General features: G+C 47.2%; 1 protein-coding gene across 1 annotated transcript in view; it reads left to right on the top strand.

Moving 5' to 3' along the window:
• The first annotated feature begins 235 nt into the window (after window positions 1–235).
• DKK3 (dickkopf WNT signaling pathway inhibitor 3) overlaps window positions 236–26,566 on the top strand; it is a 45,782-nt gene continuing 19,451 nt past the window's right edge. Inside the window, exons 1-3 of the mRNA XM_037522671.2 lie at window positions 236–471; window positions 7,022–7,159; window positions 9,719–9,802. Coding sequence (XP_037378568.1) covers window positions 259–471; window positions 7,022–7,159; window positions 9,719–9,802 — 435 coding nt within the window. The 5' untranslated portion in view covers window positions 236–258. The remainder of the gene's footprint in view (window positions 472–7,021; window positions 7,160–9,718; window positions 9,803–26,566) is intronic.

Below are 26,566 nucleotides of genomic sequence, written 5' to 3'. Positions count from 1 at the left end.
TGTGCTCCAGGCTAAGGGTGGGGCTTCCGAGGGGGTCGGTACCCGCGGGACGCAGCGAGGGGGTGCTGCTCAGTCTGGAGGAGCTGCTGAGTCCAGAGGGGATTGTATTTCTTCTCAACCAGGGGTGGGTGCGGGGAGGAGGGGCTCCGCGCGGAGGGGCGCTTCATACCCAGGGCTGGTCCGCTGGGCAGGCAGGGGGTGGTCTGCGCGCCTCTGACCGCGTTCCCGGACGCAGGCGGCGGAGGGCGCAGAGCAGCGATGCAGCGACTCCGGGGCACCCTGCTGTGCCTGCTGCTGGCCGCGGCGGTCCCCACGGCCCCTGCGCCGGCTCCCACGACGACCTCGGCTCCTATCGGGCCTGGCCCGGCTCTCAGCTACCCGCAGGAGGAGGCCACCCTCAACGAGATGTTCCGCGAGGTTGAGGAACTGATGGAGGACACGCAGCACAAACTGCGCAGTGCCGTGGAGGAGGTTGGTGAGCCCTGGGGGCCCTGGAAGCGCGAGACTGGGGACTAGGGAGGCTGGAGGGAACCCCGGCTCCAAGCGCTGGCCAGCGTCCTCGGGCAGCATGGGAGTGATCTGGAGGCAGCTCAGGGTGATCCCCACTCGCACATGGTTCTGTCTTCCTGCCAAACTGGATCTGAGCCTGTCCACCACCAACCAGAGTCACCACCTGCCTTGCAGGCTGCCCACCACACCCTACAACCACCTGCAAGTGTGCATTAGCCTTCCCGTAGTGTAAGGGATGCTTGCAAGGCCTCTGGTTTGCCAGCAGTTTTGCTAAGAAGCACAGGAAACTTCAGGCAGCTCAAGTTCTAGCTTGTTCCTTGGACTTTGAACTTGTGCCATCCTCCCAAGATAGAGTTAGGATGCCTGCTGCATGGGGACAAAGAGACAAAGAACCTTGAACTTTGCTAGCAGTCTGTGAGGGCTTCCCAAATTCCATGTGGAAGCAGAGAAGGCAAATCAGAATCCCGAATCCCAGGGAGAATGATCAGAGTGGTGAGTGAGAGGCGGAGGGGCCAACCTGAGCGGCTGTCCCATCTTCATTCCTAGAGTACTCTGGAGTCAGTCCGGGTTCAAAGTCCTCCCCTGCCACTCACAGTCATAGCGACATTGGGGAAATCCCTTAACATCTTGTAACTCAGTTTCCTGTGAGAATTAAATGCTTTGAGTACCTGATGTAAAATAGGTGTGTGGTAGATAGCAGCTATTATTATCAAATACCAGATACCTTGCATAGCTTTGCACAGCTGCTTTATCCCATCACCTCCAAGTCCAGGCGTTGTGGATGAATCCTGTTCTGTCCTCAGTGGTGCCCACCTAAACATTGCCAGGGATGCCTGGCAGGAGGTGAAGCTGGCTCAGCTCCCTCAGTCCAGATGTGGCACTATCCCTGGTCCCTGGGGTGGGTGGGCATGATGATGGTTGAAACCAGCTCTAGCTACACCCTGTCTTTGGAGAGAAGCCAGCTGTGCCAGCGAAGGAGTCAACGAAAGGCCTGTAGATGAGCCATCTCCACGTCTCTGTCAACTTGAAAGCCCCTTTGGGCAAAGCCTCCAGTGCTGGCTCTAGTCTGTGTATTTTGAGGCTATTTCCCCTCCCTGCCAACAACAGTTGAGCTGATGGAGTTAGCAGTGAAAGACACGCTGGGATAGGAGGCGGTTGTACGGCTGCCTATACCTGGACATCCTCGAGACAGCACAAGAATCACGATATGCAACAATTAAAGGAGGAGAGGAGTCAGACAGGCCCCAAGGCCTCTTAACTTTACCTCTTCAAAAGAAACTGTGCTTGTGACCCTTCTGTTTCCAGGGCAGGTTATCTGCCTTCCTTATCTGGGCACCTCAGTGTTGCCTCCGGGATTCCCAGGGAGACTGGCAAGGTAGCTGCCATGTTTCATTCAGTGGGACTGTGCCCAGGCAGCGTGGGGCGCTGAGGGTAGCTCCTGGAGAGCGGGATGGGGGAGTAGCAGGGAACTCCTCAGGCTTCTCTGGTCAGAGCAGTTTAGGGCTCAGTGGGACCCACGCAGCAGTGTCCTCCCTGGAGTACAGGTGTCCAGTTTGGCTGTGCCCGGCTTCCTCCCTCCAAGTGGAACTCTGCCTGGCTTGTGCAGGTAGACTGGCTGAAGTTGGCCCCCAGGGAGAGGTTGACAGTCAACTCTGCGCTGCCCAGTAGTTGTTTCCCAGAGAGTCTCCTCTCAGGGCGTGGGAGCAGGTTGAGAGAGATCCTTGCTTGGGGCCAACTTTCCTTCCTCCCACCCCAGTCCTGCCACTTTCTGTTGGTGGGATTCAGGGTTGGAAATGGAAAAACATCTACCCTTAGGGTGAAGAGGAGCATGAAATGAGAGGATGCAAACATAGCATGTTACCTGGTCACCTAAAATGATGTTGTAAAATAGGTGTAATGCAAGTCTTCCCCTTAGGAGGGGATTCTGAGGAATACAGGACATTATATAATAAAAAATAATGATTATCATGATCATAATATTAATAATAGCAGTATCAATAATAACAAAGAACCACTAGTGTCTCCTATAGAGAGTCTCAATGGATTGTGACTAATAGTATTAATTTTTTTAGAAGCCGAGCACTCCTTCAATCTCACAAACACAGATAGTCGCTATGTACTTGCTGTCCCAGGGAAAGCCCAAAAATCACAAGGCCAGATGCGTTGCTTGTTTACATAGTTGCATCATGAATCTGCTTTCAAGCAACTTCCTGACATTTTAAATATTCCAGCTGATTTAAGCTGTTGATTTTGCTTCAGGAAAAAAGACAAAGTTAACTCTACTTGGGCCATTATTGGGGGAAGTAAATCTTTAAATGGTTCAATTTGGTTTTATGATTCTATACGTTACAGACAATGTATTTTAAGGAAAAAACTACTTCCTTCCCTCCCTCCCCTCTCCACACCCACTCATTGCCACATCTGTAGCTGGCCTGTTTTAGAATGTTCTTATCCTCTCACCTGTTCCTAAGAAGAACCCCAATACCAAGCCTGGATTTATTTCTCCATTTTCTCCTACCATGCCCCTTTAATAGACCCACAGATCCAACCAACCATAAATGCCATTTTTAAACATTCACATTCCTCCTCTATGAAATAACTCCTATGGCTTCAGGCTTAAGTTTCTCTTGCTAGTGAAAGTAATAGTTGTGGTTGAAATTTCCATTGTAAACTGCACTTCTAGTCCATGGTGCCATTAAAGAAATTAGCTCAGCCTACTGAAATAACTACTGGCTGAGAGGGACAAGGCTCTAGAAAAAGGCTATCTGCTCAAAGCAAAGCAAACTCTAGACTGGATGATTTGTCTATTGCTATTTAAATGCCAAAGTGGAAGATTTAGACTCTGATGGGAATTTAAAAAGCATTAGAAGATTCCCTTCTTCTAGCATCACCAATCTCCTACACTTTCCCAGCTGTGTATTTCCTATCACGAAACACACCAGGATCTCTTGCTTACCAAAAAACAAACAACACAAAAATGTTCCTTGCCCTTCCTGCCTCCTATCCCAGCTCCCTTCCATTTCTTCTCCATTTTTTGGCAAACTCTTCAAACACATGACATCTACTATCTGCTCCTTCCACGAGTACCCAAACATTCCCTGGCAAGCCAGTACTTCTAAAACTGCTCTCTTAAGGGACAATATTATGAAATAGCAATATATTACATATTTGCTGGGTGGCAGGAACCGTACCGAGCAGTTCGATTTCATGATCCTTTGAACAAAGTAGGATCATTCCCACCTGACAAACAAGAGGCTGAAGTTTAGACACATACAGTCTCTTGCCCTTGGTTCCACGTCTGCTTCATGCCAGATCCAGGACTTGCCCCACCTCACCTGACTCCAGAAACCTGGCACTTTGTACAGTGCAGACAAGCTGGGCAACCTCTTGCCTAATGCAGTGGCCAGCGCACAGAGATATGAGGAGTGATTCTCATTGGAAGGCCCCTCCCCAGATATAATTTCTATTTGTAGATCTGATTCAGCCCAGTCCCCTGCTCGCTTCATTCTTTAGACCCTACATTACAGTTGGGCCTTGAACAACATGGGGTGAGGGGTGCAGACCCTCATTGCTTTCAAAATTCCACTTCCAACCTATGGCTGGCCTCCCCATACAGCTAAGGATTTAACCAGTCAGCTTTGGGGTTGGTTGAATCTGTGGGTGCAGAACTGAGGCTAAAAAAGATCTGCTGTAAGTGGACCCTTGCTGTTCCCACTGTACTCGAGGGTCAACTGTATTTCCCAGCTAGTCTTCAGAATATGCTGCTCTCTCCAGTCCATGCAGCAGATGTTCTTGGAGCAAATGGTGGAAAGGGAATACCTCAGAATCACCTGAGAGGTTCATGGATATCAGGTCCCACCCCCAGAAATTCTAGCTTGGCAGGTCTGGGCAGGGATTCAGATGATATGGTAATAAATACAGCCATAGAGATAGCTACAGATAGAGATGTATGCATATAGGTATAGGGATAGAGAGAGAGATAATAGATTTTTTTTTAATTTTTAAAATATTTTGGGTGTGTGTGACTCTGCTGTACTCTCCTGGCTGAGAACCGGGCCAGTACCCTCTGCTTTAGAATGGCCCCCCTGAACCTGCTCGGTGATCCTTCTCCTGACAGGCACATTCAGTTCTTCTGATCACTGCCTCTGGTGCCCTGCATGCACCCTCTGCCCCAGCCTACAATGCACTCCCATTCTTGTCCAGGCTGCCATGACTGTCCTCTCTGCTCTCCTGTCTACTGATATACACCACATTCTCTGAGACCAGCCCCATCCTGCCACCTCCTCCTTCTGAAAACCTTTCTTGTCTGTTCTGTGGAGCCCAGACTTGCTTCTAGAGAGGGTCATAATCATCCTGAAAATGGTTTGTGTGGGACTTTCCTGTCCCCCACCCCAGTGAAAGCATAGGCTGCTCCAGGGGTGCAGAATCCCATGGGGAAGCAGAGAGCTCATAATTTGGAGTTAGACTGACCTGAATTCTAATCCCAGCTTTGCCATGTACTAATAGCGTGGTGACCTCAGGCAGGTCCCTTCACCTTTCACAGTCTCCTTTGCTTCATCTGCAAAAGGAGGTCATAACACCTTCCTCTACTGGGGTGCTGTGAACATTCTAGGAGACATGGAAGGTTTTGGTGTAAGGGCTCAGACACAGCTGATGCCCAACATGGGGGCTACTGTTATTGTTGTTATTATTACTGTTGTTATTATCAAGCCAGTGATCAAGTTTTATATATTGCAGCAATTGTCTCAGGGTCAAACACAATAGTCACTGACCAAGTCCTCAGTTGATTATTTGAACCTTTGTGCCTACCAGGCTTTCTTCATACTTCTGAGTGAGTGTTTTAAGTTCTACATTAAAACATGGGAATTCTTTCCCCAAACTGGTTGGAAGAGGCAGAAAAGAAGGGGCCTCATCTAATTTGTAAGGGGACAGAAGACAGTGATTATTTTTCATGGGAAAATCTTTTTGAGGATTAGTCTTAAGAAATAAAAATAGTCCAGTCAAAGACACATTATTAGAAAATTGCTAGCCACCAGCCAGAACTTTTTTTCATGCTTCTCATTTTAAATTCCTAGAGAGAGTACCTTATTGGCTCAAGCAGGCCATGATGTGACCTCCTTTTGAGTCCAGAGAGCTGTGAGTGGTTCATGTTGCTAACTGCCTGCTCATCGAGAGCAGGGTGGGGTGAAAAATCTGACAGGGGAAACTGGGTGTAGACATGCTGACTGTCTGGTAAAGATGTCATGGAGGCTCAAGAGACTGGAGGATTTGTGGATAGTAGCCTCCAAAGCCTGACACCAGAGAAGGACACATATGCAAGAAGAGCCAGAAGAAGGGGTCCCCAGAAACTAGTCCAGTGTCTTTCTACAGTACAAAGGTCCCTCTTATACCCAAGAGGTAGGGTAGGGAAGACATAGCTGTGTCCTTAACCTGCAAGGACACAGGAAACTAAGACAGCCTTAGTCTTAAGGCTTAGTTTGGGTGCCCCACCCCCCACCCCAGACCCTGTGACACAGATTTGGAACAAATTGATTATTTGGGAATTGTTCCCAGAAACACTAGGAGGAAGTGAGATGGACCAGGAACAAGGCAAAAAAGGCTGTACTGATGAGCACGTTACTTCTAGGGGCAACTAGGACCCTCTGGGGATCCTCAGAGAGACCGTCCCATTGAGGGGAGAGGAAGCTTACCCCCACACCCAGTCCTTCAGTATTCAGGGATTGTCCCTGGTATGTTAACTCCCTAGCACTTGAGACCTGTACAGACTGAGCATCTTTTTGCAGCTAGAAAATACCCTCAGAGGACCTCCCTGGCACAAGGGTTAAAGTCAGCGCTATTAAGCTATGCCAGCCACTGGGGCAAGAGTTTAATCCCTGGCCAGGGAGCTAACCTACATGGTGCAGCAGACCTCTCCTGTCTTACCCGCTGCTCCCCTCAGCAGCGTATTTCAGTAGCTCCATCTGTTCTGCTCCCCACTCTGTCTCTGGTGAATTCTTTTGTCCCCCCACCACTGGCCTACACTCCAGTTCTTGTATGCATAAAGAAATAAAACAAATCTTTAAAAAAAGAAAATACCATCAGAGAGAGAGAGTTGGCTGCTGGCTTGTAAGGGAACTGAATGCAGATGACTAGGAATTAGTCCATAGGGAGATGGGCGTGACCCTATCAGCATTTGTATGGGGGCCAAGATTATTCAATGGGAAGGCATTCAGATCCTAACTCTGCCCTTCCCTGAGAGTCTTGGGTTATTATCCCATCTCTCTGAAGCAGTTTGCCCTTTTGTAGAATGGGAACCTTCAACACTCAGAGGGAGGTTTGCGATCAGAGGCTATCATGTATGTAAAATATTTAGTACAATGTTTTGTCCAAGGGAGTGCTCAATGAAGAATACCTAACTTTACCATTATTATTTGTCATTGCAGAAGAAAAGAGAAGTGGTTCTTATTTCCAATGGACTCTGATTTATGTTAAGAGAAAACTATTTTACTCATTAAGTTCATTGATTTAATAGATGGAGGCAGAAGAAGCTGCTGCCAAAACATCATCGGAAGTGAACCTGGCAAACTTACCTCCCAGCTATCACAATGAGACCAACACGGAGACGAAAGTTGGAAATAATACCATCCACGTACACCAAGAAATTCACAAGGTAAGGGCGGTCCTGGTTGGCATGTCCTCCTTTCTGTAGCGCCCAGCCCCACTAGCGAACTAAGGACTTATTTACATGTTTGATACACAAGCCAAAGCACAGATGAGGATGGTAAAAGCCAAAGGATGTGAGGGAACTGTTTAAAGGGAAAAGATGTGTATCAAAAACCTAAATTGCTTTTGTAATTTAGCAATAAATTGAACTCCAAGCTTTCTGCCAGGCCAATTGCAAAGGAATGTTGAGGGATTTTTATCACTTGGAAATAAGGAAGCAAACCAATATCTAAAGAGATCCTTTCCTGGTATTGAATTTGGGAGATTCATCTCCAAGTTTCATGTGTGCTTCCATGGAGTGTTGAAATACACACCGTGTTACATAAATAGATCTTCACTGGCCCTTAAAAGGAACTCAAATGTGACATTTTCAGAAGGGATAGCCTCTATTGTCACAGAGGAAACATTCATTCTTTTTCTGGTTTTCCATTCAAACTTCTGTAGCAAAGTTTTTCCTGCCCTACAACATCTCTAGGTGTCTCTCAGTCTAGTATCTTGCATGAGAAGCAAGCATGTTTGTCCCTAATCTGAGTTGAGGAAGAAAACATGGCAAATCTAAAGAAACAGAGCCTTAACCTTCCTGACTATGAGTTTTCTCCAGTGGAATTTTGGCACCATTTTGAGAGCAAACCATGGAAGTTTCTGTGTTTTCTCAAAGTGAATCTGCTGTGCACGTGTTCACGAAGGGCTATAGTGTTGACATTCTATTGTGAGCACAAAGGAGCTTGACCGCTGGTCTCGTCTCAGCTCCTGTATGCAAGGCCATGGCAGCTCTCACCTACGAGGCTTCCTGTCAGTCCAGCACTCACGTAATGAGCTGACTGGAGTAATAGCACGTCTACGCCTGCCAATTTTCATGAACCATCACCTTGAGGAGAAATAGCCTTTGCGTGGCCTTTCTCCCAGTGCATGCTGATGGGCCCAGCTTCAGAGGCTCTCTTCTCTACCCATCCACCCTCCCCGGGGTAAATGAGTGAGTCACCTGCTGAACAGAACACCCTGGTGTTATTGATCTGAAGACTGAGATTGTTTCAGAAGTGATTTTCTTATTCTTGTCAAAACCAATATTAAGTCATCTTTTCTGACAAGAATTAGCCAGCAGGTTTGGCTGCTGCTCACAGTTGCTCCTCAAAGGTGTCGGAATACCAAATGTGCATCCTACCAGTAGTGAGTGTGATTTTGCAAAATTATTTAAATGTATGACCCTCACTAACCATATTATGAAGTAGGGTTAGCAACATCTACACTACCGTCTTATGAGGGTCAAATGATCTAGAGTATATGAGAGTTTATTCTCAACTAAAAAGTGCTGTGCAGAAGCAAGTTGATCTTATTACTACTTTGCTGTAATAACATTACATTAGCAGCTCAGCACAGTAGTTTTCAAGTGGGTTCCATGGAGCACTTGGAGTGATGAAATATATTTGAAAACTTTGCATCTATTTGTCCTCCTAGAGATATAAAGGTGTACATTAGTATGGTAAAGGCTCTGAGAAGGTCTGCAAAGAGTATGTATAATACTTTAGAGTTCTTTTAAATATAGCATTGGTTAATCCTATAAAAATATGGTATAGAGGATTGAAACAATATCTCTGTGCTGTGCTGAGGAGATGAATTATATAGATAAAAATTTTAATTATGTTGATGAAGATGTGATCCTTACTGCCTCAGAACTGGGTCGTGATCCATGGTTGCAAATGAGGCTGAGATCCATGGTTGATCCATGGTTGCAAATGTCTGGGTGTAGGTTCCTGAGATACTAGAGTTGTCAGGAACTTTTAAAGATGACCTACAAGTGAGGAAATTATGAATCAGAGAAAAGAAATGAACTGTTCCAGATTACATCCTAGATGACTGTTTGCAGCTAAGGCTCAAAGAACACAGCTCTGAACCACAGTCCTTTCTGTTCTGCATCAGTCCACATGTTTTCACCTCTGATGGGGCTCATGAACAACCTGGGTACTGTGTCTGAATTCTCAGGCTCAGCTTTGAGACACCTGCTCCTGATTACAGAATCGGAGGCAGAGAAGAGATAGAGGATTGTTGGACCAAATCTCCCACTGGATTCAAGCACTTGATGAAACAAAATCCACTAGAATCAGGACTGTCACTAAAACTGCTTGCTTCTCATGAAAGACATGCGCCTAGACTCCCAGACCTGTCATCATGGAAAAGAAAGTTGACAATGGGTTTCACATGATGAGCTGAAAAATGATAAAAATAGCTAATGGTGAGTTTTTGCTAGGTGGCAGGCTCTGTGCTGAGGGTTTTCTATGCACCACCTTGTCCTCCATAGCTACCCACTGGGGACTCCATAGTCTCTCCTCTCACCACATGGAGGGGTGCTGCCCATCAGAGTGCTGCTGGTGGGACTCAGCGAGGAGGGAGCAGGCATTCCTTTCACTTTGCTGGATAACCCAGGTTTCAAAAATTAAATTAAACAAAACTTGTGTGATTTCCTCCTAATTCCTTTTATTTCTCATTTACCCTTCTTGCTCTACAATAGGTCACCAACAACCAGACTGGACAAATGGTCTTTTCAGAGACAGTCATTACATCCGTGGGAGACGAAGAAGGCAAAAGGAACCACGTGAGTTGTCCTTACCCCTTTGCTGATAGCCCAAGGCACACGCACCTGTCTAGGGTGACCCAGACTTTAGACCTTGGGCAGGAGGGAACTGACTCTCATGTGCCTCAACTGCCTCATTTCTACCAAGATTCTCCAGTTTCTATATTCCTGACTGACTGATGCAGTCAGATTATACCTCCATGTACTTCGTATCAGAAACACAGAGGTTAGATCCAGTTACCATTTGTATGGCTCTGCGGCCTTGAAAGGGAACAAGTTGGTACCAGGGACATTGACTGAGAACCTGGTACATGAGGCTGTGCAATCCCCTAAAGCCTGAGGCATTGTGCATACCTTTTAGAATCTCAGCCCAGATCAGATAGTTTGAATGCAAGAAAACCTCAAGTGCAACCTAGCGGCCTAAGGAAAGTTGCCTCCTCTCAAGGCTTCCCTTTCTGTCCCGCTATGGTCATACCTGCTGCCTGCTGCCTAGTTCAGATTCGGGGTGGTCTTATAGAATTATAGAGTCCTAAAGTTGGGAGGGGCATCATTTCACAGAGGGAAAACATGGGTGCAGATCTGGTGCCCAGTGGGAGTCATGGGGTCCCAGAGGTGACTCCCTTGTACTTCATCTTCTCAAAAAGGCAGCTACTGCAGATGCCTGGGGAGGAGGGCCAGGTGCCTGCCACACAATGAGGTCAGAATACAAATGCATCCCCTTGGGGGACTGCAGCACCAACCTTTCTGCCCCAGGCACCATATGCGAACTGCCAGCTACAAGTTCTTCCCTCAGAGGTGCAGTATGTGTCCCCCACCTTCAGGGGGGATGTTTTTCCTCATCTCTTTTGGCCTTATCCCAGAGAGAGAACCTTGCTAACCCTGATAGTTAGGGAGATGGCGCTGATGTGGTAGGTTGTTGGTGTTTGGCACATACTCAGAAGTTTCCTGTAGGCTGGGGGGCAGGGAAGGTCCAATCAGCTGTGTGTCATGATGGTGACCGTTCAAGGGACCCCGGTGGCAGTAGAAGGTGTGGGGCATGGAAAGAGCTATAGGCTGGAAGCATGAGTGTACCCCTTATGAGTGGTCACCTGGGATTCCCGCCTTCAAACAAGGTCATCTGTCCAAACTCTCCATCCACAGCCTGTGAAACTTGGAGGTTTGATTAAGATCAAGAAGAGAGACCACGTTCAAAGGTAGCAAGGGAGCAAAGCGTAACAAAAACAGACAGTCTGAGAATATAGGAGGGAGCAGCTTTAGAGTATCCGTGAGGAGGCGGGCCCCATGAGGAGGAGGGCCTGAGCAGGGGCTACTGAATAGTAAGGGTGGGGAAGTAGAACTCTTAGGACTATGAATTAGGGGAGAAAAAAAGCCTTTGTTCTCACCCCCCAAAAAAAAAAGTGTATTATACACCTTGACCCCTGGGAACTTCCCAGAGTCTAGATGTAGCAGCCCTGGCGGTGAGCCCTCCTGCACCTGCTAGAGGCCCTGGTGCATATGTGGCCTGCAACAGGCTCATGCCATGCTCCCCCTTCACTGCCCAGAGTGAAGTGACTATGTCAGGTCTGAGGCCTGTGGCAGGGGATCGAGACTCTGACCATGCTGGCAGGTGAGAGACAAGAGTCAAAGTATGCCAAGAGTGTGCTTGGTCAGGGAGCAGCAGCCTGCATTTGTGTGTGGCAGCCAACAGGTTTATGCTGCTCTCCTGAGTGTGCCTGAGCCCGTGTACTAACACTTGTCCATGCTTTGGCTCAGCTGGGAGGCCGAGTCTCCATGCCTGCCTACACAGTCCTTGTCCACCATGTGATGGAGACATGCACGTGGTTCCTTGTGAAGGGCATAATCTGAGCCCTGCTTACACACACTAAGGATACAGAGAGTTAATGGGGAGAGATGATCTAGGAATCTCGGAAGGTAGAGACTCAACCAAGTGTTTCCATGATTCCTGCTCGAGACTTATTGGGTTTCTCTGTGAGAACCAATTCCAATCTGATTAGTTAGAAGGAGAGCTGGGCTATCTGATACTTGTCCTGCCAGGGCCTGGGAGATCCTACAGGTCTTTAGACAGCAGACTGGGGACTTTTCGTGTCAGCTGGGAAAGGAACATCCTGTGGCAGAAATGGCAGTGTGTTACCTTCTGACAGAAACACTGGTTGTCAGTGTGGCTTGCCAAGAGTCAGAGACATGAGATCTAGTTTCAGATGCTCACAGAATTTCCCATTCAACTCCCCATATTGCTCTTGGCTTACCTTTATCTGCACCAACTGAGCTGGGGCTCAAGAATTATCTTTACAGACACATTTGCTCTACTTTTCCAAGAAGGAAACTGTAAAGACTATTTGTCTTCACAGACATCAAAGGAACGCAAAAGGTCAAACATTGTCACACTGTCCCATTCCATGGTTTTGTGATTGACTAATTTTTACAACTGGCTCTGCACTGCATTACATACTGAAGAAACTTGCTCTTAAAGGGAAACAGGAGAGTTGCCATTCAAAGGACAAAATCGTATGCTGGTCATAACTTTAAAATACTGTAAGCAAGGACTAAATTTTCAGAATTTAAAATTCCCAGATGAATTCAATTAACAATCATCACCAACACCCGGAATTTTCCTTTCCTCACATGCCATTGTGTGTATTAATATGTATGGTAACCCGAGGAGGCTCATGGAAAGTTACAGACAGTAATACTATATGCCTGTCTAGAAAATTTAGCACAGTGTGTGCAAGGTATTGGTCTGTTTTTACATTCAAATCTGAAAGGACATCGAGGTTTGTTATTGCACCCGAGCCAGCGTACTGGTGAGGCTGATGAGGGCTGACAGCTCCCTGAGGCTTTTGTGCTGAGCCCCCAGCCTGTCTCTTCACTGGCTGGGATTGGACTGATGCTGTGCTACTTTTGTGCAGGGGGTTAAGAAGAAAGCAGTTGGGAGATACAAGAGCAGACAAGCCATTGTGCACAAAAGAGCAGCTTTTATATGTAGCACTGTGTCCCCAAATATGATGGATCGGGCCCAATTAACCAAGGTGCCATTTCAAAGGGACACATACTCTATTGAAAACACAGCTCACAGCCACAAAGCTTAGCCCACCATGCATTTGTTGTCTATTCTAGTTTCATGTTAAAATAAGTTATTTTATTTTTTTAAAGATTTATTTATACAAAAACCGGGGTACAGGCCAGATGTGCAGGAGGGTGAGAGGATTCACTGGAGACAGAGCGGGGAACAGAACAGGCAGACTGACGAAATACACTGCTGAGGGGAGCAGTGGGCGAGACAGGAGAGGTCTGCTCACCATGTGGGACCCTCGCCGGTCGGCCGGGATCGAACCAGCACTGCAGAAGCTGCGCACAGCTTCACAGCGTGGCGCTCAACTGCCTGCGCCACCAGGGGAGGCCCAGAATAAGTTATTTTAAAAAGTAGGTTTATTTATTTTTCTAGATGAACATCTTTCTTCTGAACCTGCAGGTTCAGTCATTTATAACCAACTCCAAGGTATTGGTCAAGGCTTCAGTGACAAACAGGTAGACAAATTTCACTACTGAGAACAACCAGAGAATAGCAACTTGCATGAGTCAGTGATGTCCTTGCCCTGGATATGACCAGAATGGACAGTACCTTTTGACAGCACATCAGGACAAGGACAATGGAATTCTCTACAATAAATATATACCAAATGTTTGTTGTAAGGATACTTTGTTACTTGTGTTAAAGTCTAGGGGAATTGAGGTGGGAAGCCATGGCTGAATTTCTGAAAGATTTGTCTGCTTCCCATAGAATAGTGAACATCCTATCACTTCAAAGGCCAGAGGGACCCAACAAGGGTGCAGGAGGAGAAAGGGTGTGGAATGACCTCCTTCTCCATCAGTCTCAGGGGCTTCCTTGCCCCAACTTGTCTCATCACAGGATAAACACAGTTGGGGCACCATTTTGTTTGCTCCCTGTGCCCTGATTTCTGGTGCTGGAATCTGTCTATTTAAGGAAATTGAAGAGGGCACCATGATGACAAGTCATGGGTTTATCTGAATGGAAATGCCTTCAAATAGGCCATGGACCTATTAGGAAAACACAGTCAGTGCCCAAAGGCCTTGTCCCTTGGAAAGCCCTGCTGAGGGAAGTTTGGTGGCCACTTCCAAGGAAATCTAGACCCTGGGCCTCCCTGGTGGCACAGGGGATTAAGCACCACACTATGAAGCAATCCACAGCCTCTGCAGTATGAGTTTGATCCCTGGCCGGCCAGGGAGCAACTCACATGGCGCAGCAGACCTCTCCTCTCTCGCCTGCTTCTCCCCTCAGCAGTGTGTTTCAGTCAGTCTGCCTGTTCTGCTCCCCACTCTGTCTCTGGTGGATCCTCTCACCCCCCCACATCTCTGACCTGTACCCCAGCTCTTGCATGCATAAAAATAAATCTTAAAAAAAAAAAATCTAGTCCTTCCCTGTCAGTCTCCAGACAAGGAGGAAGTCCAAACCAGGTGTGAGACTCACCTGACTTCAAACCCTACCCCTGGCCCTGGCCAGCCCTGTCCTTTATCAAATGGGGCTGATAATCTCCCAACTCCCATACATAACCAGGTGAGAACTAGTAAGTTCAGGCAGTAAAACTCTTATTGTAAGTCCTCGTTATTATGGCAGGTAATCAAAACTGGGTTCGAACTGGTTCCCTCCTGGTTCCCATAAGCCTACTGCACGAAGAACAGAGTTTGCCTGGAAGCGGAGGGTGCGTGTAAGGCCTCCACAGGCCTCTTCCTATTGACACAAGTAGCGGCAGCCGTGGGCTATGTTCTCCAGCGCCTGCCTCACCCTCTGAGTCACGCGCTTTGCCAGAAGCTCTGTGCTCCTGACGCAGGGTTGACTCACCCCACTGTTCTCATGCTTGCGAGTCATAGGTGCTGGGTTTGGATGATGGAGATGGCAACAGAAGGGAGGGTGGGCTGTCATGCAAGAGAATAGGTGATGGACAGGTGCTGACAGGTTCCCAGACGGGGCCCAGGTGGGCAGGATGTGCGTCTGTGTACCCGTTTCTGTGGACAACAACAGACTTGGAGCTCTGAGAGTAATGACATAGTCCTGCAGTTCCACCATCCTGTGACCAGACATTTGGGTACCTTTTTGTGTTTAGATTTATATTTTGAGTCAACTGTGATTTCTGGCCCTCTGTATGGCCCTTATGCCTTAACCCAGTAGGACAAAATTATAGTGAACATCTAAGAATTCTGGATCATTGTGAGAAATGAATAAACAATCCCAAATAAAGTTGATGAAGGCGAGGGATTTTTTTAATTTTATTTATTACCTATTTATATTTTAATTGCAGTAACATTGGTTTGTGTTGTTGTAAATATAAGATTCCCTTCCCCAATTCCTTGACGTTTAGGTGAGCAGTTTTTAAGCAGTCATTTATTTTTTAGCATAACCCCTAACTAAATTAAGTTCTTCTCTCCTCAACCTAATTATCCTTCAAAAGGAATTCATAGAATATGAATATTCCACATTCAAAATCAAAGTACTATGAGGTTAATAAATGAGTTTAATGTAGGTGTCATATAAATTGGTATAGATATAGGTCTGCTGTAAAATATGAAGTAGGAAAACAAGCAATTGCAGAACAGTACATATATGAAATATGTGTTTATATATACAATATACTTCACTTTTGGAAAACACTTAGCCTTAAAAAGCTTGGCAAAATATCTACTAAATCATTAATCGTAGATATCTCTGAAGGAACTGAAATTTGCAGAGACTTTTCCTTTATAGGTTTCTATGTATTTTTAATGTTTTAAAAAAGCTGGTGAATTCTTTACAATTTTGTTGTAAATATGTCTATATTTCTGGGCAGTTTTGCAAGTATTTTCATCTTGTAAATCCTAGAAATTAAATTACCAGGTCAAAGGTAATTCTAAAATTTAGAGAGATACTGCCAAATTTTCCTCCTGAAAAGATGTACTAATTTTACTTTGCATTTCTGAGCCTGCTTCACCAGCTGTCACCTATAGTGGGCATGACAGTGGGTGACCATTTGTATCTTTTTGTTTTTATTTCTTGGATTATTAAGGCCAAGAGAGCAGGCTGTTTGAGAATTAAAAGTTGGAACAAACAGCTCCACAAGTTTATCTCCACTTTTCCTCCTTTATTCAAAGAGAAAAGTCATTTTTGCATTCCAGGCTGTCTGCCCTGGTGCAGAGCAGATTAAGAAGGTGTGACGTTCCAGTAGGTGGCTAAAGGCTGTGAGTCACACCAGGGAGTAGGTGATGGGGACATGGGGTTACCACCTCCGCCCTATAAAACCAAAACACACAAGAAAACAGGCACCCTGCTTCTCCCCACACCTCTACCAGCACCCCAAACAAATGCTTAGATGCCTTGTGGGAGGAGGACATGAGTGGGGTGGCTAAGGGCGTGGGCACAGGCAGATCCAGTTCACAGCGTTGCTCTATTGCTTATGAACCTCGTGACTGATTAAATTCTTTAATTGTGGTCTTATATACACAGTGGGATTCAGAGAAGCACCATCTATATAATATAGTCATAAGGATACAAAAATTAAAGAAAAAATAATCCATGTCAAAAACACCACACCGAGCCTAGTACACAAGAATAAGCAGGAATAGGGCCTCCCCAGTGGTGCAGCAGTTGCGTGCTGGGCTGCTAAGCTGCCCGCAGCTTCTGCAGCGCCAGTTCGATCCCCGGCTGCTCCCTGGCCACTGGAGGAGGGTCCCACATGGCGCGCAGACCTCTCCTGCCGCCCGCTGCTCCCCTCAGCAGTGTACTTCGGTCCTTCTGCCTGCTCTGCTCCCCGCTCTGGCTCTGGTGAATTCTCTCACCCTCCCACGCTTCTGACTGTACCCAGTGCTTATATAAATAAAAATATATCTTTAAAAAAAAATAAGCAGGAATAAGTGGTCAATATATATTAGCCTTTTACTATCATTTGATGACACTCCAACATGGCTATCAAAATCCCCCGCATTAGTTACTCAACTTACTCATTTATCTGCACATTCATTGAGCAGTTACTCTGTGTCTGGCAGAGAAATGTCAGACAGTCCCTAACATCAGAGACCACGCAGCTAATACCAAAGTATTACAAATAAGTCAGAAGGAGAAAGATAGATCCCGATGTGTATCACTCATGTGCAGAATATAGAGAAACCAAACAAAGAGTTAGAAAAAGACAAGCTAAGAAAATGAGCCCCTGAAAGCTGACTACAGAACCAAGGCATTCGGGGGCGAGCAGCTGGGGCATGTTGAGACCAATGAGAGAAGGGAGCCAAAAGGGCTGTGGGTGATCTGATGGAGGGGGCACTATGGGGGTGACACCTGGGCGCGGGAGGGCTATACTTCCAAAGTGACAACAATAATATAAACCAATGTTACCTCACTTAAGAATGAAATTTTTTAATGTGATAAAAAAACAATTATCAGATCATTACAACATGGATTCATAATTCCTAGGGAGCACTGTGTGGGCCTCAGATCAGGAAGCCAAGGAAGACTTTGCTGTGAGACAACCCATAGTCTCTGTCATTTCTGCTTCTTTTTTAAGCAGAGGCACTCATTGCCTGCTTGTTCCAGACTATCTTGTCAAGGCATAGCAAGCAGCCTTGGGACACAGAGACAGCTCTTCCTCCTTGGCAGAGGGCAGGCTTGCTTGCAGTCCATGAGGAAAGATTCAGGTTCTCCATGCTTGGCGTTCCTCAGCTGTGACCCACTGCACACACAGCACTCACCTGGGCACACCTCCACATTGCTTCCCCAATCTGGCCAGGGAGACTGATGCCAACGTGAGGCTCGGGCTGTATCTGGGGCGTCGGCAAATTAAGTCCTTTATCTCTGAACCAGGAGTCTCATCTTGTCCATGAAACTATGGAAGGCTCACTCGTTGCCTTGCAAGTCAAGTCTCAGACCCTTCAAAAGTCTTGGCCGCCTTCCTGGAAGAGGTGACAGTTGAGCTGTATTTTGAACAATGACTAGGAATTCTCAGTTATGGAGAGGAAAGACATTCCTTGGAGAAGTATTCAAAGTCAAAGAAGCCTGGGAAAACAAGGACGTGTTTGACTACCACTACATAGTTGAGGATGCCAGAGCTGGAGATATATTTGGGGGGCAGCAGATATAGCTGGGGAGAGGCAAGAATTAGATCAGGAAGGGCTTTGACAGTCAAAGAAATAGAAACACATGCTGAATTAGGAATATATCATGCATCTGAAGTGCTTTCATGTGCCCTGTACTGTATGCACAGTGTATTGAGGCCCTGTGCAATCCCCCAAGGAAAGAGCCAGGGAGGTGTGGTTTGGATGGTGGACCTTGGTGGGGACAGGATTTTGCTTGTCTGCTAAAGCTTCAAGTCTGAGTCCCTTTTGGGCAGCAAAACTTGTGTCTTGCAGAAGGCCTGGCTTCAGGATTTGCAATCTGGAAACTCTTAGAATGAAACACTCTGCTTTTGCTTAGTGGCAGTAAGCAGGCCAGATAAGTGACAGTGATTGAACTTGAAATCTCATTAGGTGGTGGCTGCAGAACAAACTGCTTCTGTGGTTTCTAAGTCTGTGAGGGACTGAAGTACTCCCCGTGCAGGTGTCTGGCTGCCCACTGCTATTAGGTCCTGAGGATCCTTACAGATCAGCCCAGACAACGTTCACTGTGGGCCTTCACCTCCTGCCTGTACCATACATGGTCCTGCTCTTCCTTATCCTTTAGCTTCATTCTGAAAACTCAAAGCTCATGGGATCCATTTAGTTTGCCTTTTAAAAATGGCATCAAAGGTCACAACAGGGGCCTCCCTGGTGCCTTAAGGGTTAAGTCTTGGCACTATCACTGCTACAGACTGAGTTCAATCCCTGGCTAGGGAGCTGACCCACATGGTGCAGCAGACCTCTCCTGTCTCACCCGCTGCTCCCCTCAGCAGTGTATTTCAGTAGATCCCCCTTTTCTGCTCCCCACTCTGTCTCTGATGAATCCTCTCACCCCCTGTCCCACACTTCTGGCCTATACCCCAGTTCTTCTGTGCAAAAAAAAAGGGGGTCACATTTTCCATCATTCCCTCATTTAATTATCATCCCAACCCATTTTAAGAGCACAGTTCAGTGTTGTTATGTGTGTCACATTGACGGACAGCCTATCTCAGAAGGCTGTCTTGCAAATTGAACCTCTCTACCCATGAAGCAGTGGCCCCACAATCTCCCTCCCCACCCCTGGCAAGCATCCTCTACTTGCTGCTCGATGAACCTGACTACTTTATAGGTGCCTCATGTCTATGGAATCAGACAGTATTTGTCTTTCTGTGTCAGACTTATTTTTACTTAACATGGTGTCCTCAAAGTTCACCCGTGTTGTACCAAGTGTCAGAATTTCTCCTTTTTAAGTCTGAAAATATTCCATTTAGTTTCCATTCATCCATCAGTGGGCCCTTGAGTTGTCTCTACCTCTTGGCTATTGTGAGTTTTGCTGCTATTACACGACTGGGCAGAGGCCCTGATTTCTGTTCTTTGGGGTATATACCATAAATGGAGTTGCTGGATCCTATCATAATTCTGTATTTTCTTTGAGGAATCACAAACTGTCTTGCACATTGTATGTTCCCACCAGCAGAGCACAAGGTAGAACATTTTTTCATCTCTCAGTTTCCTTGAGAGAGGGCACTTGGGGACTCAACAGCCCTCTTTGAGCTAAAGGGCTGTATGGAAATTCTTGATCTCTGCTGCCCTTGGACAAGGCAGTGCCTCCCAATGTAGGTCCCAGTGTTTGTCTCTGAGGTGTGGCAGCCTCCCTTTCATGGGGGTAGGGAGACTTGTGGTGTGAATAATGTCAGTAATCAGCAGTTCTCATACACCATCCTCCTACCTCTAGCCCACAAGCTGAAAACTGCCCGGGCTGGGGGTACTCAGACTTGGGCTGCATCCTGGAAATTCACCTCTGGATCCAAAGATGTGATTTTCTAGACCATTAGGAATCCCCTCTCCACATCCTCCCTTATGAAATTCTCACTGTGGTTTCCTAGGAGAATCACAGTCTTCAGGGGGGTTCCTGGTCCCCAAGGAGAGAATTTTTAGGGGCAATTTTTTCATTCCCACCAGTGGAAGGGCTTCCTGTGGGGAGAGCCAGGACAGAGCCAGAACGGGGCAGGGTGGGGGCAATCCCCAGGGACAGGTGCAATGCTCTCTGGGGATTCAGTCATGACCCAAACAGGATAAGCAGAGCTGGCCTCCCAGTTCAGGGACAAAACCTCTCTTCTTGGCCCCATCCCCAGCAGAGAGCAGAAGGCAGGCGCTTGATCTGTTCTGTGCAACTCTGCACTGACATGGTTGTCGTTGGGTGGACACATTTAATGATGCCAACTGTGTGACCAGAGTACACTGGGGAATATAGACAGGAGCAGAAGTTTTTGAAGATAAGATTCATCGAAGGGCTGCAAGTGTGCAAATGAGTTTTATTTTTTTTTTTTACAAATAACCTTCTGCATGTTTTTCTTGCCTTCATTCATTCATCTCATTAGAGATCACCGACTGTTGACCTGTATACCAGATGTTCTTACATGTTTTATTTTCTAATCCTTGTAACAAAGAGTAGATTTATTTTACAAATGAGGACACTGGCGTCTAAGGAAGTTCAATTCCCAATGTCATGGGAGATGGTCAAATGTTAGAAGTGGAATATGAAGCCAGAAGTAAATTTTTTTCCTTTTCAATAAAAAGCTGTATTTCTGATGGAACAAGCCGTGGCTGTTTGCAGCCATAGTTCTGGGTGGTTTTGACGTGGTTATAGCCAACTTTCTATCACCTGATTATGTTCCTATTATTTATATCAAGAGTCATTGAGGGCCTCCCTGGTGGCGCAGCGGTTGAGCACTGGGTTGCGAAGCTGCCCGCAGCCTCTGCAGCGCTGGTTCGATCCCCGGCTGCTCCCCGGCCACTGGAGGAGGGTTCCACATGGTGCCTGCTGCTCCCCTCAGCAGTGTACTTCGGTCCTTCTGCCTGCTCTGGTGAATTCTCTCACCCTCCCGCGCTTCTGACTGTACCCAGTGCTTGTATAAATAAAAATAAATCTTAAAAAAAAAAAAGTCATTGAGCAAAACCCTCCCACACCCAAAATGAGAAACTAACATCGCAAACAACAGCCATTTGGCAGTAAACACAGGGCTCTTTCCCTCCTGGGATGGCAGCGCCCTTGGGATCAGTGGGACCATCAGGGAGCGTGGTTAGGAAGCTGAGGAATCTCTCACCCTCTTCCTTTGGCTCTCCCTGTTATCGGGCATCAGACTGGCTGCCACTGGAGAGGAGCATTTTAAGTGGGTGGCATGTGCCGTAGCTGAGGTGCTTGGCCACTGACGCATTTCAGTGATGCGATGTGGAAAATATAATCACTGAATTTGCTATAGTCTCATCATTCAGGGCCTCCCAGAAGAGCAAGCAGGCACAAAAGACAGAGGGACACCCCCGCCCCGCGCCCCCCTGTGAGCAGTGGTAAGCACAGAGAGACATCCTGGCTCAAAGATGGAGGAGGGCCTGCACCCCAGCTGGTGGGTCCCCCGCGGCTCCAGCTGGTCAGCCACTGAGCTCAGTCTCACACATTTCCCCAGGATTTGACTGTTCCTGTCACTCCCGTGCCCTGTTGCCTCCGCCATGTCTGCAAGGACTTTCATCCCACAGGGAACACACACTGTGCAACAGAGACCCCAGTGGCCACCCTCAATGCCCCCCTTGAGCAGAGCTGCTCCCCTCTGGCCAGTAGTTTACCAGGATGTGGGGGAGTGAAAAAGAGGAAATAGAACTAATATTTATTGTGCTCCTACTACGTGCCAGGTACTGCGTGACCGTTTCACATTAGCTGATTTCCTTCACTCTTACGAAACCCACGTAAAGCTGAGCACTAGTCCCATCTTAAAGGAAGCAGAGAGCAGCTTGTCAAGGTTCCACAGCTAGTAAGTGTCAGAGCTAGGGTTTGGAAACAAGCCTGCCTCACCCCAAAGCCCAGACGCCTAGCTACACCACTGCCTCGTAGCGGGAAGGTCACTGTTAGTAACGGAACGTCTGGCCTGTGCCATATGTGGACACACTTGTCACCCTTGAACTTCTGGCAACACCATTGCTTGGGTTTTATCTCCCCCTTTTGACAAATGAGGAAAATGGAGGCCCTGTGATATTAAATGACTTACCTGGGCTTGCCCAGCAAGGAGAATAGAGGAAGGAAGCAGGCTTGGGACGTGCTCGTGTAGGGGGCTGGTGTGGCTGGGTTCCTCGGTGCCCACCCTCAGCCTGCAGCCCTGGGGCTGTGGTGACGGTGGTGGCTCCAGGGGGTGGGTGTAGCAGCAGGAATGACACAGGGCAGGTTTTCTGTGATTCCAGCAGACGGGGTAAAGGACAGTCCTGGAATCCTCGGGTGGCTTTGCAGGCTTTTATTGGGGTTTACCAGGCACACGGCAGGCAGGAGTGCTGGGGGGCCGGGAGGCTGGCAGGCCTCCCAGCCCCCAGCAAGTCTTCACTCCTTCTTGCTCTCCGGCCTTCTCTGGTGGTCTTTGTTTCTCAGCTCTCCTTGTGGTTCTTCTCTCTGCTGGCGTCTCCGTGACGCTGCCCTTAAAAGCCCAGTCTCAGCCCAGGTGAATCCCATTTACCTAGGCCCACCCCCTACTCCAGGTGCCTGCCATCAGGCATGCGTTCAGGACCACAGGGTTCCATCATCTATCCTAATGGTGGGAGGGCAGAAAAGCCTGACACTTTTTACCTTACCCTACAGTGGGGCAGGATACTCAGGTGTGCCCAGGCCACTGCATGTGACTTCCCCTGGGAGCTGGAGTTTTCCACCTCCCCTGCCATCCCATGAAGGTGAAGCCAAGCAAGACACAGGCACTTATGAGCAAAATGAGGTCAAAGCATCTGTTTTTCCACAACTGAAACATATTAAGGCCTTTCCAGGCTCATTAACATAAGTGGTTCAACTTGAAAGCTTCAACAATTCCACAAGCCCCCTTTTCAGTCCTCGCTGTGGTAGAGCTTTGTGGGCAGTGTTGGGAGGAGAGAAAGAATTGCTGCCAAGGGCAGGAAGGGGGCCAGAGCTGAGGGGCTTGCACGCTCACTCAAGGCCCAGGGCGAAGATCAGCGGCCCTGGCAGTGACTTGGAGTAACTATTTTTCTGCTCAGAAACAACTTTTCGTTTGTTTTGCTTTAAAGGTTTTTTTTTTTTTTTGAAATGTTTTTTTAAAGGAGGGTGAGTAACTTTGGGTGTCCATTGGAATCACCTTCTCAACCCAGATAGAATGCATGGGATAGAAAACATACCTTTATTTTCCCTACTATCTTCAGTGGAAGCAACTAATGCTATTATTAGCAGCACATGTGTTAACAATAGCAATCACGGGCCTCCCCAGTGGCGCAGCGGTTGAGTGCTGGGTTGCGAAGCTGCCCGCGGCCTCTGCGGCGCCGGTTCGATCCCCGGCTGCTTCCCGGCCACCGGCGGAGGATCCCACATGGCGCGCAGACCTCTCCTGCCGCCCGCTGCTCCCCTCAGCAGTGTACTTCGGTCCTTCTGCCTGCTCTGCTCCCCGCTCTGGCTCTGGTGAATTCTCTCACCCTCCCGCGCTTCTGACTGTACCCAGTGCATGTATAAACAAAACAAACAAACAAACAAAATAAATAATAAAACATGCCTCTCTAAAAAAAAAAAAAAAAAACAATAGCAATCACAGATAGTTTTGTCTTACTGTTTTAGCACATGTTTTGAAATAACATTCCCTTTCATCACTACTTAAAAATTTAGTTGTCAGACTCACCATGAGATCATAGTATTCAGTGTGTGAGTCAATAAGTCCATAAAACACTACCTCAAAATATTGTGATAACTGTGTTTCTGAGCAATCACTTTCTTTGTAATGTTGTGTGTTTTCTTTTGTTCATCTAAATGCATTATTCTGAGAAGGGGGTCCATAAACTACACTAAGTGCCATAGGAGTTCATGGTGCAAAAAAGGTGAAGATTCGTGTTTTATGAAAGGTCAGTGGCAGTGCACATGCTGGGGCCTCTCAGTCATTCATAGTCATTCAGATGGAGACATGGCCTCACCTCACAGCAGGAGTCTATCTGTGGCCTTCGCTGGAATGGAAGCCTCGCCACTGAAGATGGACTTAACCCACAGTTTCCCTGAGTGGTGCCAGGTGGTCTGAATCCTAAGGACTGTGAAAAGCTATTCTCAGGAAGCTGGAGCATGAACAAATTCTGGTCACCAACTTTTGGCGGGGTGGAGGTGGAGGGTGGGGGGGTCGGTCTTGAAAATGCTGGGGTTATGGTCCATCTCAGATGTAGAGTTGCACAGGTGGTCCCAGATCTGCTGTTTGACCTTGTATAGGTCCATGTTTAAGAGTATGTAGGGACGACACACATGCATCACTTTCTTCCCAAGGCAAAGGGAAAACTGTGAAGGAGTTGGGCTACGTCAAGTCACCTCGCTGTCTTATATGAAAAGAGTAAACAAGAAACCAACCGAGTGACTGGAGAAATGCTAGCCATCCCCAGTGATGGAGAGACAATCCTGGGTGAACTCAAACCTGACTGGGTAGTCAGAACATTCTCAGAACCTACATAACTTGTAATTTCTAAAAAGAGTAAGCAGACACTCACACCCTACCCCTGAGGCCCACTCTATTCTTCTCTCTGTCTCCTACATTATTGTTTTCCTCTGGTGAAGGACATGTGCAATCATCTGGACAATACCAGGCTTAACTGGGCGCAGATGAATGAAATGGATGTGACTAGTTTAATCCCATTGACTGCTGTGTTTGAAATCCTTACATCACCAGGGCCTGTACAGGGGGATTTCTGAGGAGAGAGATTCCCGCAAAGCCCTGCACGCCATGGTCCCTAGTAGCATCATCCTGGCTGTGGCCCTCTGGCACTGGCCACGGTCTCCCCTCACCACGGACACATGAAAGGGCCAGGACGTCACCGTAGCAACTGCTCTGCTGCCCTGGAAGGCTGAGTGTGAAATGCGTGAGGCAGATGCCCACACAGAGAGGCGCTCTGCTTCTGGTTACCAGCACCACATAAGGTGGCCAAGGCCTGGCAGGACCAGCGGTGAAGGAATGCAGGGTACAGGTGAAGATGTACGACAAAGATGTTTGAACCCTAAACTAGAAATGGAGAAAGAGGAGGATGATAGAGATTTTTCTGAGATGGATGAGTCTGGATGGGAGGCCGGAAGGTGTAAAGCAGATGCTGCTCTGAGGATCAGTGCCTGAAGGTTTGTGAGAAGCAGGAGTCAGAGTCTGCCTTTCCGTAGACCTTCTGCCTGACTTCCAGGGCATCTCCTAGGAGATCTGGCAGAACAGTCCGGGTCCTTCTGTCCCCAGGGGGGCTGGTCATAATTCCCCAAATGTGTATCCACCTGTATCTCCTTCCAGGCCCTTTCACTTGGCTTCTCAGACACAGTACAACCTGGAATACCTGCTAGTTCTCCCCAGAAGCAATCTTCCAATGCCCACCCTTCATTGCCCAGAGCATTTATGTTCAAAGAGGAAGCATAGAGACCTCACCATAGACTTCCCGTCCAACACTATGCAGTCCAGGCTGGGACTGGAGGATGGCCTCTTCCTCAGAGACCCACCAGGACCACAGGAGGCACCTCTAGTCACCAATCCCAGAGATGCAACTTCACAAGGACTGATGTTCTATGGAAAACCACATGGACTCCAGGAATACTAGGTCTGCTCCCAACAGTGAAGGGAATCGCCCAGCTGAGGAAAATGGCATCAAACCTGTTGGGCCTGGAGAGCAGCCAAGAATATCAGAAGGAAGAGGGTCAGAGTGAGAAGGACAGCAGGAACCAGTTAGTGACATGAGGACAGGGAGAATCAATGTAATCACAACGGCTATCCTGTCTCAAGTGATAAGAAAGTTTAATGCAATCCTCATGGAAATACCAAAATGTTTTTCAAGGTATTTGAAGAAAAAACATTGAAATTTATATGGAACCACAAAAGACCTTGACTAGTAAAAGAAATTGTAAAAAAAAAAAAGGAAAGAAATGGAGGCTTCCTGTTACCTGACTTCAAACTTTACGATAAAGCAATAGCATTTAAAGCAATATGGCACTGATACATGGGCCAGAGGAACAGAATCAAAAGTCCATAAATAAATCCATGTGCATGTCAATACCTAATCTATGGTAAAGCAGCTGTGACCAGTGGGGAAAACAGGGTCTCTTTAATAAATGGGGTTAGGAAAACAGGAAGGCCACAGAGAAAAGAATTTTCTCTTACACTAAAGACAAATTCAAAATGGATTAAAGACTTAGACATACTACCTGCAAGAATAAACGATATAGATGAAAACACGGCACATTCCATGACAACAATGATAGAGTCTTGAAGACTGGACCTCTATGGCAAGGGAAATAAAAGCAAAAATAAATAGTTGGGGTTACCTCAAATTAAAAGGCTTTTACACAGCAAAGAAATTAAAAGGACATCCTACTGAATGGGAGAATATATTCACACATTAACAACTGACAAGGGATTAATATCCAGGATTTATAAAAAACTTAAAGAATTCAACCAAGGTTCTGCAGGTGTCTGGTGAGAAGCCAGTGACTCAATTAAAGGGCTCAGGGGGCTTTGGTGACTGAGACATTTCTCGTACTAGGTTACCTAGAAACACCAATGACCGGCTAGCCTTGAGTCACCTTGGCTACTGTTGGATGGGGTCACCCTCAGAGAGAAAAGCCAACTGGGGTACATGAAGCCCCTCTCACCCCATACCCTGAATCTTGACTTTCACTGTGGGAGTCTTTGCAAGTCTTAT

Source organism: Talpa occidentalis, unplaced genomic scaffold (genome assembly GCF_014898055.3).
Source record: "Talpa occidentalis isolate TD23 unplaced genomic scaffold, MPIMG_talOcc4v2.1 talOcc4.3, whole genome shotgun sequence".
NCBI classification, from domain to species: Eukaryota; Metazoa; Chordata; class Mammalia; order Eulipotyphla; family Talpidae; genus Talpa; species Talpa occidentalis.
The sequence above is the reverse complement of the archived record's forward strand: the minus strand, read 5'-3'. Positions and strand labels throughout refer to the sequence as shown.